General features: G+C 32.8%; 1 protein-coding gene across 1 annotated transcript; it reads left to right on the top strand.

Moving 5' to 3' along the window:
* On the top strand, positions 7,210-12,234 carry LOC109722563 (S-type anion channel SLAH4-like). The gene is made up of 2 exons (XM_020250657.1): positions 7,210-7,265; positions 11,796-12,234. Exons 1-2 carry the CDS (start codon positions 7,210-7,212, stop codon positions 12,232-12,234), a joined length of 495 nt encoding a protein of 164 aa, XP_020106246.1.

Here is a 16,532-nt window from a genome sequence, read left to right as displayed (position 1 = left end):
GAGAGAGAGAGAGAGAGAGAGAGAGAGAGAGAGAGAGAGAGAGAGAGAGAGAGAGAGAGAGAGAGTAAAACTATAGTACCGGAGCACCGGTACTATAGATAGCATAGTAGCCTAATTCTATATATATATATATATATATATATATAGAGAGAGAGAGAGAGAGAGAGAGAGAGAGAGAGAGAGAGAGGGAGAGAGAGAGAGAGAGAGAGAGAGAGAGAGCGCTAGGTTGGTATACTATCGGTAATACGGAGGCCTCTATGCTATCAAGTTGTTTTCAATGATACGGCTTCCAAATCGACGATCGGCTCCGTTAGACTTGATCTACACCATTAAAAGCATCTGGAGCCTAAATTTTATAATTTTTTGGTGTTATTTACCTATCGAACGAGTAGTCTAAAAATGAATGGCTGAAAATAAAAATCTCATAAAAATGATGATAAAAGACTTGAATTTAAAATCAGAGGTACTAATTTTACTCTAAATAGTGAAGAGAATTTTCTATAAAAATTTTATCAGATTTGAATTGTTTTACACCGTTAAATTCACAAACACATCATATCTACCATTAAAATTGTTAATTTTGAGACCTTTTAATCACTAGTCAAATGATGTTAAAAAATTACAAAATTTAGTTTCCAATTGCTTTTAATAGTGTAGATCAAATCTAATGGAGTCGATCGTTGATTTGGAAGCCGCATCACTGAAAACAACTTGATAGCACGGAGGCCTCCATACTACCGATAGTATACCAGCCTAGCTCTCTCTCTCTCTCTCTTTCTATATATATATATATATATATATAGCTTGTATCAAAAGCTATCCTAATCCTAGCCTCTTTTAAGAATTCTACTCTAATTTATATTTGAATCACACTCGATTTATTTTTAATATTTTTAATATTTATTTTTTTCAAACTAGGATTTAACTATAAATGATGTAACCAAATCCTGGTATTATACATAACCACTTATCAATCCCGATTAAAGATAATAGAGTTATGGACGACAGAGATCTAATTGAAATAAATTCTGAAGGTTGGAAACTTGATTAATTAAGAAAGAAAGTTAGGGACCTAATTGAAAAATCGAAAAGGTTTTTGACCAATGGTGTAATTAATCTTTAGTACTATATTATGGTAAAAATGGGTAGAAACCCCAACAACTATAGGCTATTCTAAAATGACTCCCTCAACATTTTGTTTTTTGATTGAGACTCCCATCGCTACTAGTTTTTGCAGATTACGTGGTATATATAGTGTAAAATAAGAGGAAATTCTATTAAATTCATTGATAATTTCACTAAATTTAATGGTTCTGATCAATTTTTAGTAAACAAAACTAGGTTAACTAGTAATTAATTACTAAGAAATTAAATTATTAAATTTAATAAAATATTTAATTTAATAAGTATAAAAATCTAAAAAAGGAAAAAAAGTTGAGAAGGTCTGAATCCAGAAAAAGCAATAAACATCAATTTTTCCCCTATGTGATTTAGTGCATTTCACTTTATCGTCTTATGATTCAAAAAGTTGCACAAAGTCGCCCCACACACTCTTTTTAAGTCTAGAAGCATACTAGATGGCTTAACTAGTGATGTATAAACCAAGAAGACTTCTCTCTTCTGCGAGCACCAATTTGGACTAAACTTTTGAGCAAGTTTCTCTAACCCATAACTGACCACCATGGCATTGGCTGTAAAGATCACCCATGACAAACTTGGGCGTGCAACACACTCAAAGCAATAGCTCACGGCCCGAAATCATCAGACGATGTTAGATTTGTCTTGCTAGACTTATCATTCCAATTCTGGTTTAGTCTGTCGTTTCTTGATCCTGATTTAGCCTGTCATCTGACTTTGATTAAGCCGAGACTCATTTCATACTTCCAGTTGGTGATTACCTCTGATACCAAATGTAACAATTCAGACCAGTAGTAATAATAACTCGTTGGATTCAAACCACTGACCCAAAATACTTGAACCCAATTATTATTACTAATGTCTATAATCTCTTATATACGCAATTATAATCTCATTTCTATCCGATTTAGGACTACTGAGATGTCACAATCTAAGAATTTAATTATAAATCTAAATCATAACATGCAACACAACCGCTTATCAACCCCGTTAAAGATAATGGAAGCATGGACGACAAGAATATAACTGAAATGAAATCTGAAGGTTGAACGCTAATTAATTGATTAAGAAAAAGAAAGTTCGAGATTCAATTGAAAAATCGAGAAGGTTGTGGACTAATTGTGCAATTAATCCTTAATATTATCGTGAAGGAAAAAGCTAATCATACACCCCATTCGAGAGTGTATGATTTATAGCCATTTATTTAATTGATAAGATTTTTTTTATCTGTCACATGTTGTGACAAATAAAAAAAATCACATTCTTTAGATGAATGAACTGTATGATATGTATTCCTTTTGTTAAGGTATCGTTTGGTTTGGGTATAAGGAAGAACTAGCTATTACAGGAATAGATACAAGTATGGGGATTAAAAAAATAGCATTTGGATGAAAATTAGGTTATTTCCGAGGATAAGAAAAATAGCGTTTGGATAGATAATATGGAATAAGAAAAATAGTAGGAAGTTATATATAGAAAATGGAAGTATTGGTGGGGATAGTTATACCAGCTTATTTCAGGTACCCAACAACTACTATTTTCGGGTAAAAAATTAGCATTTATGGGTATAAAGGGGGATAAGGAGTTATTCCACCCCTTATCCCCAATCCAAACGGGGAGCTAGTGTACGTATGAATAGTATTGCTCCTCCAGTACTAGTCGCATTAGAGAAAGGTGTATAAACCCCATCAACCCTAGACTATTCTGAAATAAACCTCTTAACTCCCATCGCTTCTAGTTTGTAGGTTTAAGTGGCTATAGTATAAAAAAAAAAAGGAAGTAAAAGCACACTTTATGACTCCAAATAAAGATTTAAAAAGAAAAAATTGAGAAGGTATGAATCCAAAAGAAAAGGTACACATCAATTTGTTGTGCATTTCACTTATTGTCCCATAGCTCAAAAAGTTGTACTTAGTTTTACTCTGTAATAGTGTTTATCATGAGTTTAATTGCTACATTGTCTGTAACAACGACATGGAAGTAAAAGCACTTTTCCATTGTCCAGAGATGCTACATACAAAGCAACCAAAGAAAAGCCCAACTCTACAAAGTGAATCAAAATAACAAGTATCAATATTCAAAGTTGTTAATGAGAACATATATAGTACTTAATTGCTGCTCCTGTGAGATCACTAAGTAGTGGAATACCTGATTATGTTGCCTCCCCTGCGGTTTAATATTATTTTTGCTTTACCGTCCCATGATTCAAAAAGTTGCACTTAATTTTACTTTGTGTTGGGAGCCGAATTTCTGGACTATTGACCTGGTCAAACTCAGCTTCGGAAAATAAGTCGAGCGATGAGATGGCTCCTGCTAGTGACCCTCGAAATACGGCCCAAACAGACTCAAGCGATCGGCTGATGAGAGATCTGCTCAGTCGAGTTCGTACGCTCTATGTTATTATCAATTCGGCTAGAATGAGCCGAGTGACTTTGATATATTTTGGTAAGTAGAAGTTATACAAGTAATGAGTCCCACTCAGAAATATAATAAAATCTGCTACCTAAATAGGAAAATCCAGATTAACAAACTACTCCTATGAAAATAGGAAATACAGGAGAAGTGAAGATTACAAGTAAACTATTCCTAGAAAGTGAAAAAATGCTAGAATAGAATGGTTTTCTTGTTCGCAGGAAAAAAAATCTTTTTTGGCAGGTATATTTTGTTTATTTTATAGTCTCGCCTGTCGTTATTCAGTTATTCTCTAGTACAGGATTCGTCTCCGCCATGTCCCTATTTCTGCGGGCCACTCCTGGTCGATCTCAACCGCATCTCGCCCAACCAATTTTTGGCTTTGGATGCCTTCTTCCAAGATCCTGGCATACCACTACGTTTGGCTTTGGAAGCCCTCCATGTGGTACCACTACGTTTGGCTTTGGAAGCCCTCCATGTGGTCTAGGCCGACTTACCACGTGGCACGATTTTTATGGCGCCAACACCCTACAATTTTACTTTTATTTAGCAATATTTATTAATTATGAATTTAAATGCCACATCGTCTGAAACGGCAATCAAGTAAAAGCACACTCTTTTATGTCTAGAAACATACTAGATTGCTTCTAGTGGTAGTAGTGATGGCTCCCAGAAGCACTTTTCCATTGTCCACAAATGCTCGCTTCAAAAGCAAAGAAAGAAAACCCCAACTCCACAAAAGCGAATCAAAATAACTAGCAAGAATGTTCAAAGTTGCAATAACTAGCAAGAATATTCAAAGTTGCTAATGAGAACATCCATACTACTTATTGCTGCTGCCGTGAGATCAACAAGTAGTGCAATTACCTACCTGATTATGACTACAAATTCAAACTCAAATTGAAACTTAAAAATATGATTTTTGATGAAAATTAAGAAATATCTTTTTTTGACAAAAGAAAATAAAAATATAAAAGTGTACTAGTGTCATTCCTCAGGTGGTGCGATTACCAAAGTTGATTTTATTATTGGTTGAGATATTCGTTGAATTGACCATTATTTACTGACCGGTTTTGACCAGATCTCAACAAATCTAATATATATATATATATATATATATATATATATATATATATATATATAATAAAAGTAACTTTATGAATATTAAGGTTAATTTCACCATTGTTCCTGAACCTTTTTTAACCAATCTTTAGACTATTTTAATTCGGTCCCTACTGTTTCTGATTCCATTGTTTCTGACGAAATCCAACATTTGAGCTGCCAATATCTTCAAGAAGTAGAAGAAGATGATGATGAATAATGGAAAAAGAAGGGGAAAGAAAGAAGAAGAAAATGTGAGGAAGCGGAATATGATACTTTCGAGAAGAAGAGAAATTGAGAAAATGAATAAAATGAATTAGAAGAAGAAAAAAATTGAAGAAAAAGAATAAAAACGAAGAAGAAAAAGAATAAAAGGAGAAGAGAAAAAGAAAGCATAACAAAAAGAGGAGGAGAAGATAAAAAGTAGAAAAAGAATGAGATGAAAGAATTACTCGACACAGGCCTAAGTCGTTGCGAGCCAATAAGCAAAAGAACGAAAAGAGATAATACATAACGAATCAATTATTACTTGACAAAACGAAAAAATTATTAATCTACTCTAAAAATTAATTACATTAATTGAACATCATATATATATATATATATATAGAATTAGACTGGAATACTATTAATAGTAAAATGTTTTTTTTGCTATCAAATTTTTAACCCTTGGATGAAAAATTGTAGGGTCAGGATGATATTAGTCGGTTAGAGTTGAGTGGTCCCCCTAGGGTTGAGTGGTCCCCACTGGGTTATAGTATTTAATCCAATGGTTAGAAATAATGAAAAGAGTTGATCCAAAGGCTAAAAAACTGGTAGCAACAATGGGATTTTGCTACTAATAGTAGCCCAGTCCAACTTTATATATATATATATATATATATATATATATATATATATATATATATATATATATATATAATAATATATATAATTGAAGCTCCTATTGCTTGTGAAAGTTAATCGGATTTGGTGCTCGTAATTTCAGCCCTGTGAATTATGGAAATTGTGTTAGAATGATGGCGCGCCTCTAGGGTTGATGTGGTGAGTTATTGAATAGATATATCTAACAGTGTGTAAATAGTCAACAGGCTGATCTTAAACGGTTAAAAAATCTACAAGCACAAGTGTTTGGTGCTTTACAAGCACATAGTCGGACGTCATCTCTCTCTCTCTTATATATATACTATAGATAGATAGTGAGAGCTACTATTACATTTGAAGGGCATAAGTAAGTTGGTGCTTTCATATTTTTTGTAGGTCGAATAATTGTTGTGTCGCTTTGACAGTGTAGTGGTCCCTGTGTAGTTGAGTGGCATCCTTATGGTTGAGTGGGTCGTTGTGAATGGTATATGTCTAACGGATAAAATGCGTTAAAGGGGGTAAATCATATTTGGAAAACTTAACAGCACAAAGTGACTTTAATGTATCAGAAGTATCCCACGACTATATATATAGAACCAAATGAGCAATTTAACGCCCGAAAGATGATAATTTGGTTGCTCGGTCTTGATTTAGCGCTTTTTCAGTTTATCTGCTAATGGTTTAAACATGTGTTCTTAAATTTCCGCATGTGAGTTTTATTTGTTATCACTAAATACCTACTATAAAATAGGTTACTGAATATTATTTGTGTTGCAAATCATAGGGCGGTATAATAAACATTTGATACATTCTATAACCTCATTTCAACTATCCCTATTGTTTGCGAAAAAAAAAAATAGTTTACTACATGGATTTTTTAAGATGAAATAAAATTAAATACAATATATTTATTTAAATGGGGAATGACAAATTAAACATTTACAAAATAGCTTGAGGGGATCTCTACATATGATTGGTTTAAGATAATATGTATTTTTGTTAAACAGATATACATATATATATATATATATATATATATATAGTTTAATGGAGCGTTTTTGCGATTACAGAACTCAATTTTACTCTTATTTATTGGTTCGATCATTAATTCTTATATTATAATTAACTATTAATCATGACCATATTCAACAAATTTAATTTGTTTGTTATAAAGTTTATAATATCTTTTTTTCCACTTGGGAGCTAATTGGTGAAAACCAAATCAAAGAGAGACAAAATGCGACGCGGCACCAACATAAGCTATTTTGCATTATTACGTACCCCCACATTTAATTATTCTTGAAATGTGCATGCGCAAATGCATGCATCCTTGACTAATAACAATTACACGTCTTAAAAATGCATTTTGTGCTCAAAAACAAGTCAAAGTCCAAGTCAAAGTCAAAGGATACAAACTGGCTAGAGAGATAGGTGCGTTTATTGCGCTTTATTTCTAGAAGAAGAATTAAATAATTAATTATTGAATTTTTTTTTGAATTTTAATTTTCGAAGTAGTTTGCTATTCCTTTTGCTTTTATCGTTCTTTATTTGATTTAAGAAATTTTATTAATTAAAACGATTGTCGTTAAATGGAGTACGTATACTCAAAATTAAGTGTGTATGATTTGAAACTAACAAATATTAAATGTGCATGTATTTTAGAAGAGAAATGCTTTGGATACCCCACTTCGGGGCATGGGATTATCGAGAAAAGATGAGCTTGGATGGTTCTTGGAACACATGATGATGAGGTCAATAGATTTTTAGCACCTACATTAGATCTACCTGAAACATGCAACCTGTCCTCCTGAGGAGGAAGTTCATTTCAAATGCGTTGGATTGGCTGCTCAATGAGCCTAAACCACGAGCAAATGAGCCCGACTGGTATTCGCTCGTTAATTTATAAAAAAGAGCCGAACATGATTGCACTCATGAAAATTCAGCTGAAAATCAAGCGAGCTAGCGCAGCTCCGTTTGGCGAATGCAAGTTAGATTCTGCAGGCCTCTACTATTGGGTGAAAAGTTGCAAGAATCTTAATCTAATAATTGAAACTCACAACATGTAAATCTATTACATTGGGCTGATCTAAATCTAAATGGTAGAAATTTCTTTATTATGTTATTGCGACCTATATCGAAGCGAGCGATGAGCAAGCTGAACTAGTTGTGCCTCGACTTGTTAGGGATTTCGAGCTAGGAAAAATTTAGGCTCAGATTTAGCTCGATTACTAAATGAGCAGCTGATTCTAGACTTATTTAAGCGAACGTTAAATTAGCTAGCTGTTGCGACAGTGAGATTGCTGGATGTAGCCCTAATTAATCATAGAATAGTGAAATAATTTTTTTTTTCAAACTGCAGATTAGCAAAGTTAAGAATACGTTAATAAAGATCAAAGGCAGGGTTAAATAAATTTAACCGTGAATTATTATTGCAATTAATAATAGGGAGCTATTTACCTATCATAGTATATTTATGATATTCTGTATGAACAAGTACATGTACTACAGGTTGCGCCCATAGGATCATATATTAAATAATGCATGCATCTATGACAAAATAATTTGATGTCATTACATCGGTCTCCTAATTAACATATTTGGGCTCTACCCTTGTACACATTTGTGGGAAAATATTTTCAAACAACAATAGTTGTGTCACTTACAAGAAACTCGAATTTTTTTTGTGCTAAACATAAGCCACAAAACATAATAATCGCCCCGCTTTTTTGAGCGAAATTTTTTGCGTTGTGCGTACAGTTAAATCGCGGGTGTAAAAGATACTGGCAAAACTTATTCGCCCTCAAAAAAAACCGGCTTTCATCTCTGTGGCTAACTATTCGCTGCTAAATTTTCAACATTTGTCAAATAAGGCCAGTAAGCAGCCTAGTCAAAATTCCTTAACTTTTTATTGGAAAAAATATTTTTAGCAATAGTATAATTCGATGAAAATTTTACATATAGTCGTTGCTGCTACAGAATTTATAAGTTTGGCCATAATATTGTTTTGTTCACTTATAAAAATTTATCAAATCCTATTGATAATATCAAATGGTAAATTGCCACTGTTCACTAATAAATAATTGACTCATTACATAGTTCAAGAGAATGTAGTACAATTTATCCGTAGCGGCGACTCCCTGACTATAACAATTATCTTCATTATAATATGTTACTTATGAATTGACTAAACTAATCCTCAAATTAATGATATACTTGATTTTGAATTTATATATTTTTTTATCGTAAAAATAAATCATACCATAGTTTTATCCTATATTTTCATGTAACTAAAATAAAAGTGAAAGAAATGAATATAGAGTGCTAAAGAACAAGAAGAGCGATACTAACTACCTACGCATTGCTCGCAGCACTCTAGTATCCTGTATGTACTCGCTATATGGTTGATTTATAATCAGGGTGTCTCACTTCGGATTATAGAGATTTTATTCTCAGTAATTTATCTGTGTACTCCTTTGTCCCTTTTATCTTGAGAAGATTGTTCTATAACATACACTTAATAAATATTTGTATTCATTTTAGCCAATTAGAATTTATTAATATAAAATATAAAAAATAATTTATAGTAAGAATTTGAGGTAAATTGTATGGTTACCTTCTGAATTTTTGGCGCAAGTTTCACTTAACCCTCAGACTCTAAAATAGACATCTAAAACCTAAACTCTAATATTATCATATCGTATTTATTCCTATCGTCAGTTTCCGTTACGGAGCTTGACGGACAACTGATGGAAGGGGGTACACATGAACGAAATATTAGAGTTTAGGGCGGTTAGCATGCATGTCCATTTTAGCAAAGAAATTCAGAGAGGGTACAGTGAAACTTCGCACAAAAGTTCAGGGGCGGTAATAATACAATTTTATCGCTTTATCAAATATATAATGACTTATTATTAGTTAGTCACAAAGGTCTTGCTAATACTTGTTTATCATTCTACATTTTAACCAATAAAAAGTAAAACTTTACATTTAATCTTTGACTGCACTGAATTGAAGTAAATCAGCTATTTATAACATATATTTTTTCATCAAATCAAATAACTATACAATTTTTATCCACATCATGTAATTATATGTACCAAACCAAAAGATTTCAAATCCATTCCAATTAGATTATATGTAGAAATTTTTCTAAACGAACATAATGTAAATTCTAGACAAAAAAGTAGAATATAAAATTTGGGAAAACATCAGTACAATTTATAGAATTTTTGTTTAAGTGTATCTTAGCTACCCCGTGGTTTCATTTTTCTATATATTTTATGATTCTCTCCTTTCACTATTTTTTTTCTTGTTAAGAATCAGTAACCAAAGTTAAACACTAAAAGTCAACTAAAGTGAATATTCAATAAAGCTAGATGGATATCTAGAATTTTGTATATGAATTAACAAAACAGTTAACAAGAGCCTGAATAAAAAAAGAAAAATAAAATCACACATGGTACTACATGATACACTTTAAATCATATAGTTATTAAAGTGCGAAATACGAAACCAGGTATTTAAAGTTTGTCCTAAAAAATTTTTGATAAACTGTGAACAAAGTGACCAACTATTTGTGTGAACAAAGTACACTCTAATTAGAATATATATAGCATGCATCTTGTCAAATAATTGACTCATATATATACGATCTCTACACTAAATATTTGGCGTTTTTCCATGTACACATTTGTGAGAAATATTTTAAACACAACACAATAATGATGTGTGCCTTATGAAACTTCATGGCTTTAGGAAAGAGCTATTCTAATATGTGCCTAATTTTTTTTTCTTTCCTATCTATTTTTAGTAATCATGATCTTAATCTTAAAAGAATGTTAATTATATGAATAATTAATTTTCTCAAAACGTTAAACTGTCATAACTGATGTGTCTAATTTATATATAAAATATTTTTTCTTTGGTCACCCATTTCTGGAAAATAAACTCGGAGAGATTTTTACTCATGACTGCCTACTCGAATATATGCTTAAATTATGTAAAAACAATTGTTGTTCTGGTTTAAAAACTTAAACGGTCAAAGATAATATTTCTAATTTATATATTCAACAAAGATTAGTTAATTAATTGCACTTATTTTTCACTTTTCATACCCAAAAATATTGTTATCTATCTTCTTAGGACCATCTCGTCCTCGCCATTAACACCTCTGAACGCTTCTGGAGAACACGTGGATTAATTCAAGTTGGAATTAATGAATAATAAAAGGGTTTGCTCTCCTTTTGTTAATATTTATTGCTACGGCGTTGATCGTAGTACCAAGAAAATGGCCAAAGAGTCCACGCATACGTACCCACTTTTACCCTTTTTATTTTCTCTCTCTTTTTTTTCTTTTTCTTTTTTTTCTTTTTTTTTTTTTTCTTTTTGGGTGACATGCTCACTGTTGAAAAAAAAAGAAAAAAAGAAGAATTAGTCGAATAAAAACTACCCAACATTCTAAACTTGGACTTGCACATTATATTAAGCCAATTTGCCAACTCATCAAAAGCTGGTCCGAGAGGATCAATTGCGTATAAATGTTGAACACATATATAAAATAATAAAATATTATTTTCTGACAGCTTTAAGTTTTTCGAAAAATTGATTATTTGATATTATTTAATATAATATCAAAAAAGAAATTAAAGTTCTAAGTTTGAGCTCTCTCCTAGAATCCTTGTCGTATATAATGTAAAACAATAATTGTAACGGAGTTTTAAAATATTCTTGTTTTGAGTTCGGTGAGGCTTAAAAAGCTTAAGTTGCGAGAGAATAATGTTTTAAATATTTATATTCATAACACATTGCTACTTATCCTTTTGTGATACCGGCTAATTTTTCTGGCATGCAGCTAAATTATTTAACACTCTTATTTTAATTAATTTATATGTATTGGCCTATTCAAAAAACTTAAAGCCCCGTTTGGTTTGAAGGATAAGTGGGAATAACGAAAGTTATCCTCGCTATTCCGCCAAACGAGATGAAATTTGACCGGAATATTTTATCCCGGTCAAACCTTGCTATTCCCGATTATCCCGGAATAGCAAGAAATTTACTATTCCACCATTTTGGTGGAATAGTGCTATTCCAATGCTTAATTTCAAACTTAATTAAAATTATAAATTGAATTAAAACTAAATAAAATAAATATAATATGTTATATATTATAATACATTATTTTTATTATAAAATTATTAATTATACTATATNATGATTTAATCTTTTTTTTTCTTTTTTTTTTTACGTACCTGCATGTTTTTAATTAACATATGCACGTGCAGGTGGGCGTTTGCGGTCCCAATTCTGGTGCTGGACGTGAAAGTGTACGGGCAGTGGTTCACCAAGGGCCGGAAATACTGCCTGTCAGCGGTGGCGAACCCGACGAGCCAGATGACGGTGATCGCGAACATGGCGGCGGCGGCGGCAGCGGCGGCGGCGACGACGGACTTGAAGGAGATTGCGACGTGCATGTTTACGGTGGGCTTGGCCCACTACCTCGTACTTTTCGTGACGCTGTACCAACGCCTCGCGGGGAGCGAGAGCCTCCTCCCCGCGCTGCTCCGGCCGGTGTTCTTCCTCTTCTTCGCCGCCCCCGCCACCGCCAGCGTCGCCTGGGCCGCCATCTCCGGCGGCGGTGGCAGCGGTGGTGGTTTCGACACCGCCGCGAAGATGCTCTTCTTCCTTTCCTTCTTCCTCTTTCTTTGCCTGGTACGTACGTAGCACATTCTGGCTGAAAAATTATTTTCTGTCCTTTTAGTTAAAAATAAGAATTTTTTTAAAAAAATTTAAAAACCAAAGCCGTAGAAAATGACATATATTGTGATATCCCAAGATTTAAGAATAATTCTAGCTATGTGGAATAGTTATAGCTAATAACATATAAAAATATTAAGTTAATTGAACCGTAGTCTCAGCGATGGGTGACCTCTTTCGAAGCAAATTGCGACATATATTAGTATAGATATATAGTGAACGAATATACAGAAGCACCAAATACGCACGAGCAATATATATATATAGTTTTTCATTTTTTTTATTCAAAAGAGTGGTTTAATAGGAAATATATATATATGTCATTGTGCACTGCTAATTACAAAGATGACAAAAGAGGTGTATGGTAAAAAAAATATATAAAAATTCAAACCATTAATTAAAATGCAAATATGAAGGGGCGTAGGAAAACAGCAGTACAAGTTCTAAGAAAAAGGCAAGAATTATTTGTCAAAAGTTTAGACCACGAAAACAAAAAAACAAAAACAAAATTAACAGTCAAATTAAAGCTAAGACCAAGAAGAAAATTAAAAAAAAAATAAAAACACGTGCACGAGGGAGTAGTACGTAGCTTCTTTTGTTTTTTTGTGACATCATGTTCTTTTGTTTTGTTTTTTTTTTTTTTATGCCTGTGTTTTTTTTATTTAAGAAATAAATTAAGTTAATTAGGTTAATTAAATTTTGAATTTGAAATCTCAGATATTAACTATTAAATAACTTAGTTCAACTAATTACGGATTTTGGATACTGACAAATTAAGCTTTTTGTCACCTGCATGCGCAAGAGATGGTCAATGTAAACGACATGTACATATTAATTGCTCTAAATATACATATAATTAGGTTAGAATATTTTTAAAAGTAAACATGATTGTTTACTTTCACATCTGGAAATACACATCAGTGTAAGTAATATCATGTTGTTGTGTATATATTAGAGAGAGAGAGAGAGAGAGAGAGAGAATCTAGCCGGTACACTGTTAGTAGTACAGAGGTTTTCGTGCTACTAAATTGCTTTCAATAATGCGGCTTTGAAATTGACGTTCGGCTCCGCTAGATTTGATTTACTCTAAATAGTATAAAAAATTTTCTATAAAAATTTCTTCGGATTCGAATTGTTTTATACTGTTAAATTTATAAACGCATTACAATATCGGCCATTAAAATTGTCAATTTTGAGGCTTTTCGATCACTAGTTAAATAATATTGAAAAAAAATAGAAAATTTGGCTTCTAAATATTTTGAATAGCGTAGATCGTGTCTAAGACAATCGATCGTCACTTTGAAAACCATAACTTGGTAGCACAGAGACCTTCATACTACCGATAGCTATATATATATATATATATATATATATATATATATATATATATATATATATATATATTAGCATATTCTTACTAAAAGTATTGAAAAGTATTTATTATCAACTTTTCTACTAACTCCACTAACTCTAGGCTCTAATGATAAAAAAATTGATAGCAAAAATTATTCTTTACTATAAAAATATTCTAGCTTCTCTCTCTCTCTCTCTCTCTCTCTCATATATATTATATATAAATTTCTATAGAGATAAATCTAGTTGAAATTAATTAATAAATTACTTCTTTTCATTATTTTTTTTCCCTTGAACTTATCAAAGAGTTATTATTATAAATTTAAATTTATATACTTTCTCCATTTGAACTTGCAATTTTAACACCGACAGTATCATAGAGCAAATGACAAAAAATTTGATAGTTAGTACTGATGTCTCAAATTTAAAATTTAGTTATTTATATTTCTGTAAGTTATTTCTAAAAAAATATACCGAAGCTGGCGAATAGCAATACGACTTTCTCCTCTTAAAAAAAAAAATGATAATTTAACGACCCTATTGTTAAATTTCGATTAATCAAATGATATTGTATAGCATCGTTTTCCATCACACATGATTGTTACCACAACAAAGCTATACGTAAAAGAAGATTTATAAATGAAAAATTTATGTGTTATATTAAATAATTATAGTTAAAATGCACTGTAAAACTCATAGCAAAGACAAAGCATTGTCCCTTTATAAACACCATCTCCTCCTACCAAACCGGATCTAATCCGTCCTTCTCTTTTTCTTTTTCTTTCTTTTCTTTTTTTTGTCGGGGAGTAAATTAAAGGGAATCCGATTAATTATACCACAATCTACTACAGATCACTAATTGCACAACCAACGCAAAGTTGTGCCAGCAAGGACGATCGAGCATCCAGCAACGCGAATTTACATTAAACCCTCCAATTTGACCAAAACCCTAGATCACACCGAATCGACGAAAGATCGAGGCAATGCGGGGAGGATGCACGCAGTACACCGATCGGATCATTGCGCGACTCGTCGGTGAAGTCGAAGCGCGGGTCGTCGAGGAGCTCCGCCTTGACGAACTGGAAGATGATTTCGCGGAGAGGAGACGACACGAGATGAGGAGAGAATGCGCAGGGGAGGGAAATGGTCAGAGCTCGCCAATGGGAGATCACAGTACGGGGGAGAGCTGCAGGTAAGTCGCCATGTGAGGTTTGAGGGTCTGGAGAGGGATTGGGGGTTTGGGAAATGATGATCTGTTGGCAGGGAGAGAGGGAGTGTTTTTTTTTACTTTTTTTTTTTGGTAATTGGGGTTGGATTTAATTAGGTTTTGACAATGGGATGGGTGGGAGTAGGAAATAAGATTGGGCTTTTATTTAGGGCCGGGCCTATAGGTTGGATTTTTAGTTAGAAGATTTTAGACATAAACTGCGGACACGTTGCAAAAGCTGTCTCAACAATGTGCCCATTATCAGTTTTTTGTTAGTGGCATTAGCAATAATCGCGCTATAAAGCTGACCACGTCTTGTATGAGAATTGTCCATAATATCATCAAGTACAAGGAAATATGCTTGAAGCTGCAAATTACAGTTGTAAAGGGATAAGAATTGAACCATGAGGATGACTATATAAAATATATCATATTTTCTAAAGAAGAGTTCAATAAGAAAGAAAACGCTCTTTACCCATTCAATGTACCAACCAATTAAGGGCACACCCAAGAAAGATTTCATCTTCAGTGACCTCAACACCGGCTTTTAACAACTTGTAGCTATCAATCACTGATAGTCCATGGTTTAGTTTCCCTACCAGTAGTCATATCTGTCAAGTCAGGGACTGCTTAAACATATGCATTTCATCATTTCCTCAGAAATAGAGAATTCTCTAACCTCCAGGCACATTGTAGTCCAACATCTGTATCAAAATGAAGTTATAAGAACATTAAATAGGGTCAAATTGTAATTATTAAGAAAGAAAAAAAAAACAACTGAAAAGCCAATACAACACGAGAAGAATGAGGAGCATGCCTTCTCCTCTGATACACACTAATTGGACAGCTTAGCGACAGTAGGTAGACTATATCCAACTAACAACTACAGTGTCAATGAAGCAGAGCTATTAGTCATAACCAGTAAACGGATTATGAGTCAAATTTTGATCATCATGTCAGTTGTATGTTTCAAATGTGGGGATTCAAGCAGCAGGACCAGTACATGAATAAACAAAATTTCGAGTCCTAGCACAATAAGATGAGTGTTGGCCCTGTCTTGTACTTTTAAGTAAGAATAAGCACATTTAAGGTAGCGTACTATTTTCTTTGTTCATTTGTTTTCAGAAGTGAATTTAGTTGTAAGTGTAAAACAAGTAAGGTTCGAACTTAGAAGACTTTAGGCACTAACCATCAAAACCTTTCCTGTCAATGCTAGGGATGGTCGATTAATAATTATGTACTCGGAATAGATTTATATTATAATATATATATATAGTAGAGTTATTATACTATTGGAAGTATAGAGAATCTAGTTCTTCTGACTTTTTGGCTCTTAAATCAACCATTTTGATTATTTCTAATATTTGAATTAATACTATTACCCTGTGAAGACCCGTCAACCCTAGGAATACTACTAAACCCTTGGGGAGGACCGTAATCGTACAATTCTTGATCTAAAGGTCAAAAAATTGGAAGCATCAAATTCTCTATACTTCAAATAACATAGTAGCTCTACACTATATATATATATAGAGTTGAGCTAGAATACTCTCGAGAGTAAACGAGTCTGTTTACTCTCGAGTTGTTTTCGATGATAGAGCTTCCGAATTGACGATCGGCTCCGTTGAACATGATTTATACCACTTGAAGTGTTTAGAAATCAAATTTCAAATCTTTTCGACATCATTTGCCTAATGATCAAAGG

Source organism: Ananas comosus, linkage group 16, assembly GCF_001540865.1.
Source record: "Ananas comosus cultivar F153 linkage group 16, ASM154086v1, whole genome shotgun sequence".
NCBI lineage: Eukaryota > Viridiplantae > Streptophyta > Magnoliopsida > Poales > Bromeliaceae > Ananas > Ananas comosus.
The sequence above is the reverse complement of the archived record's forward strand: the minus strand, read 5'-3'. Positions and strand labels throughout refer to the sequence as shown.

What these genes read in the sequence shown, in the direction of transcription:
- LOC109722563 (XM_020250657.1), top strand. Translation starts at nt 7,210, where the DNA reads ATGGGATTATCGAGAAAAGATGAGCTTGGATGGTTCTTGGAACACATG. An exon ending in TTGGAACACATGATGATGAG is followed by an intron (nt 7,266 to 11,795) that starts GTCAATAGATTT and finishes ATGCACGTGCAG; the next exon opens with GTGGGCGTTTGCGGTCCCAA.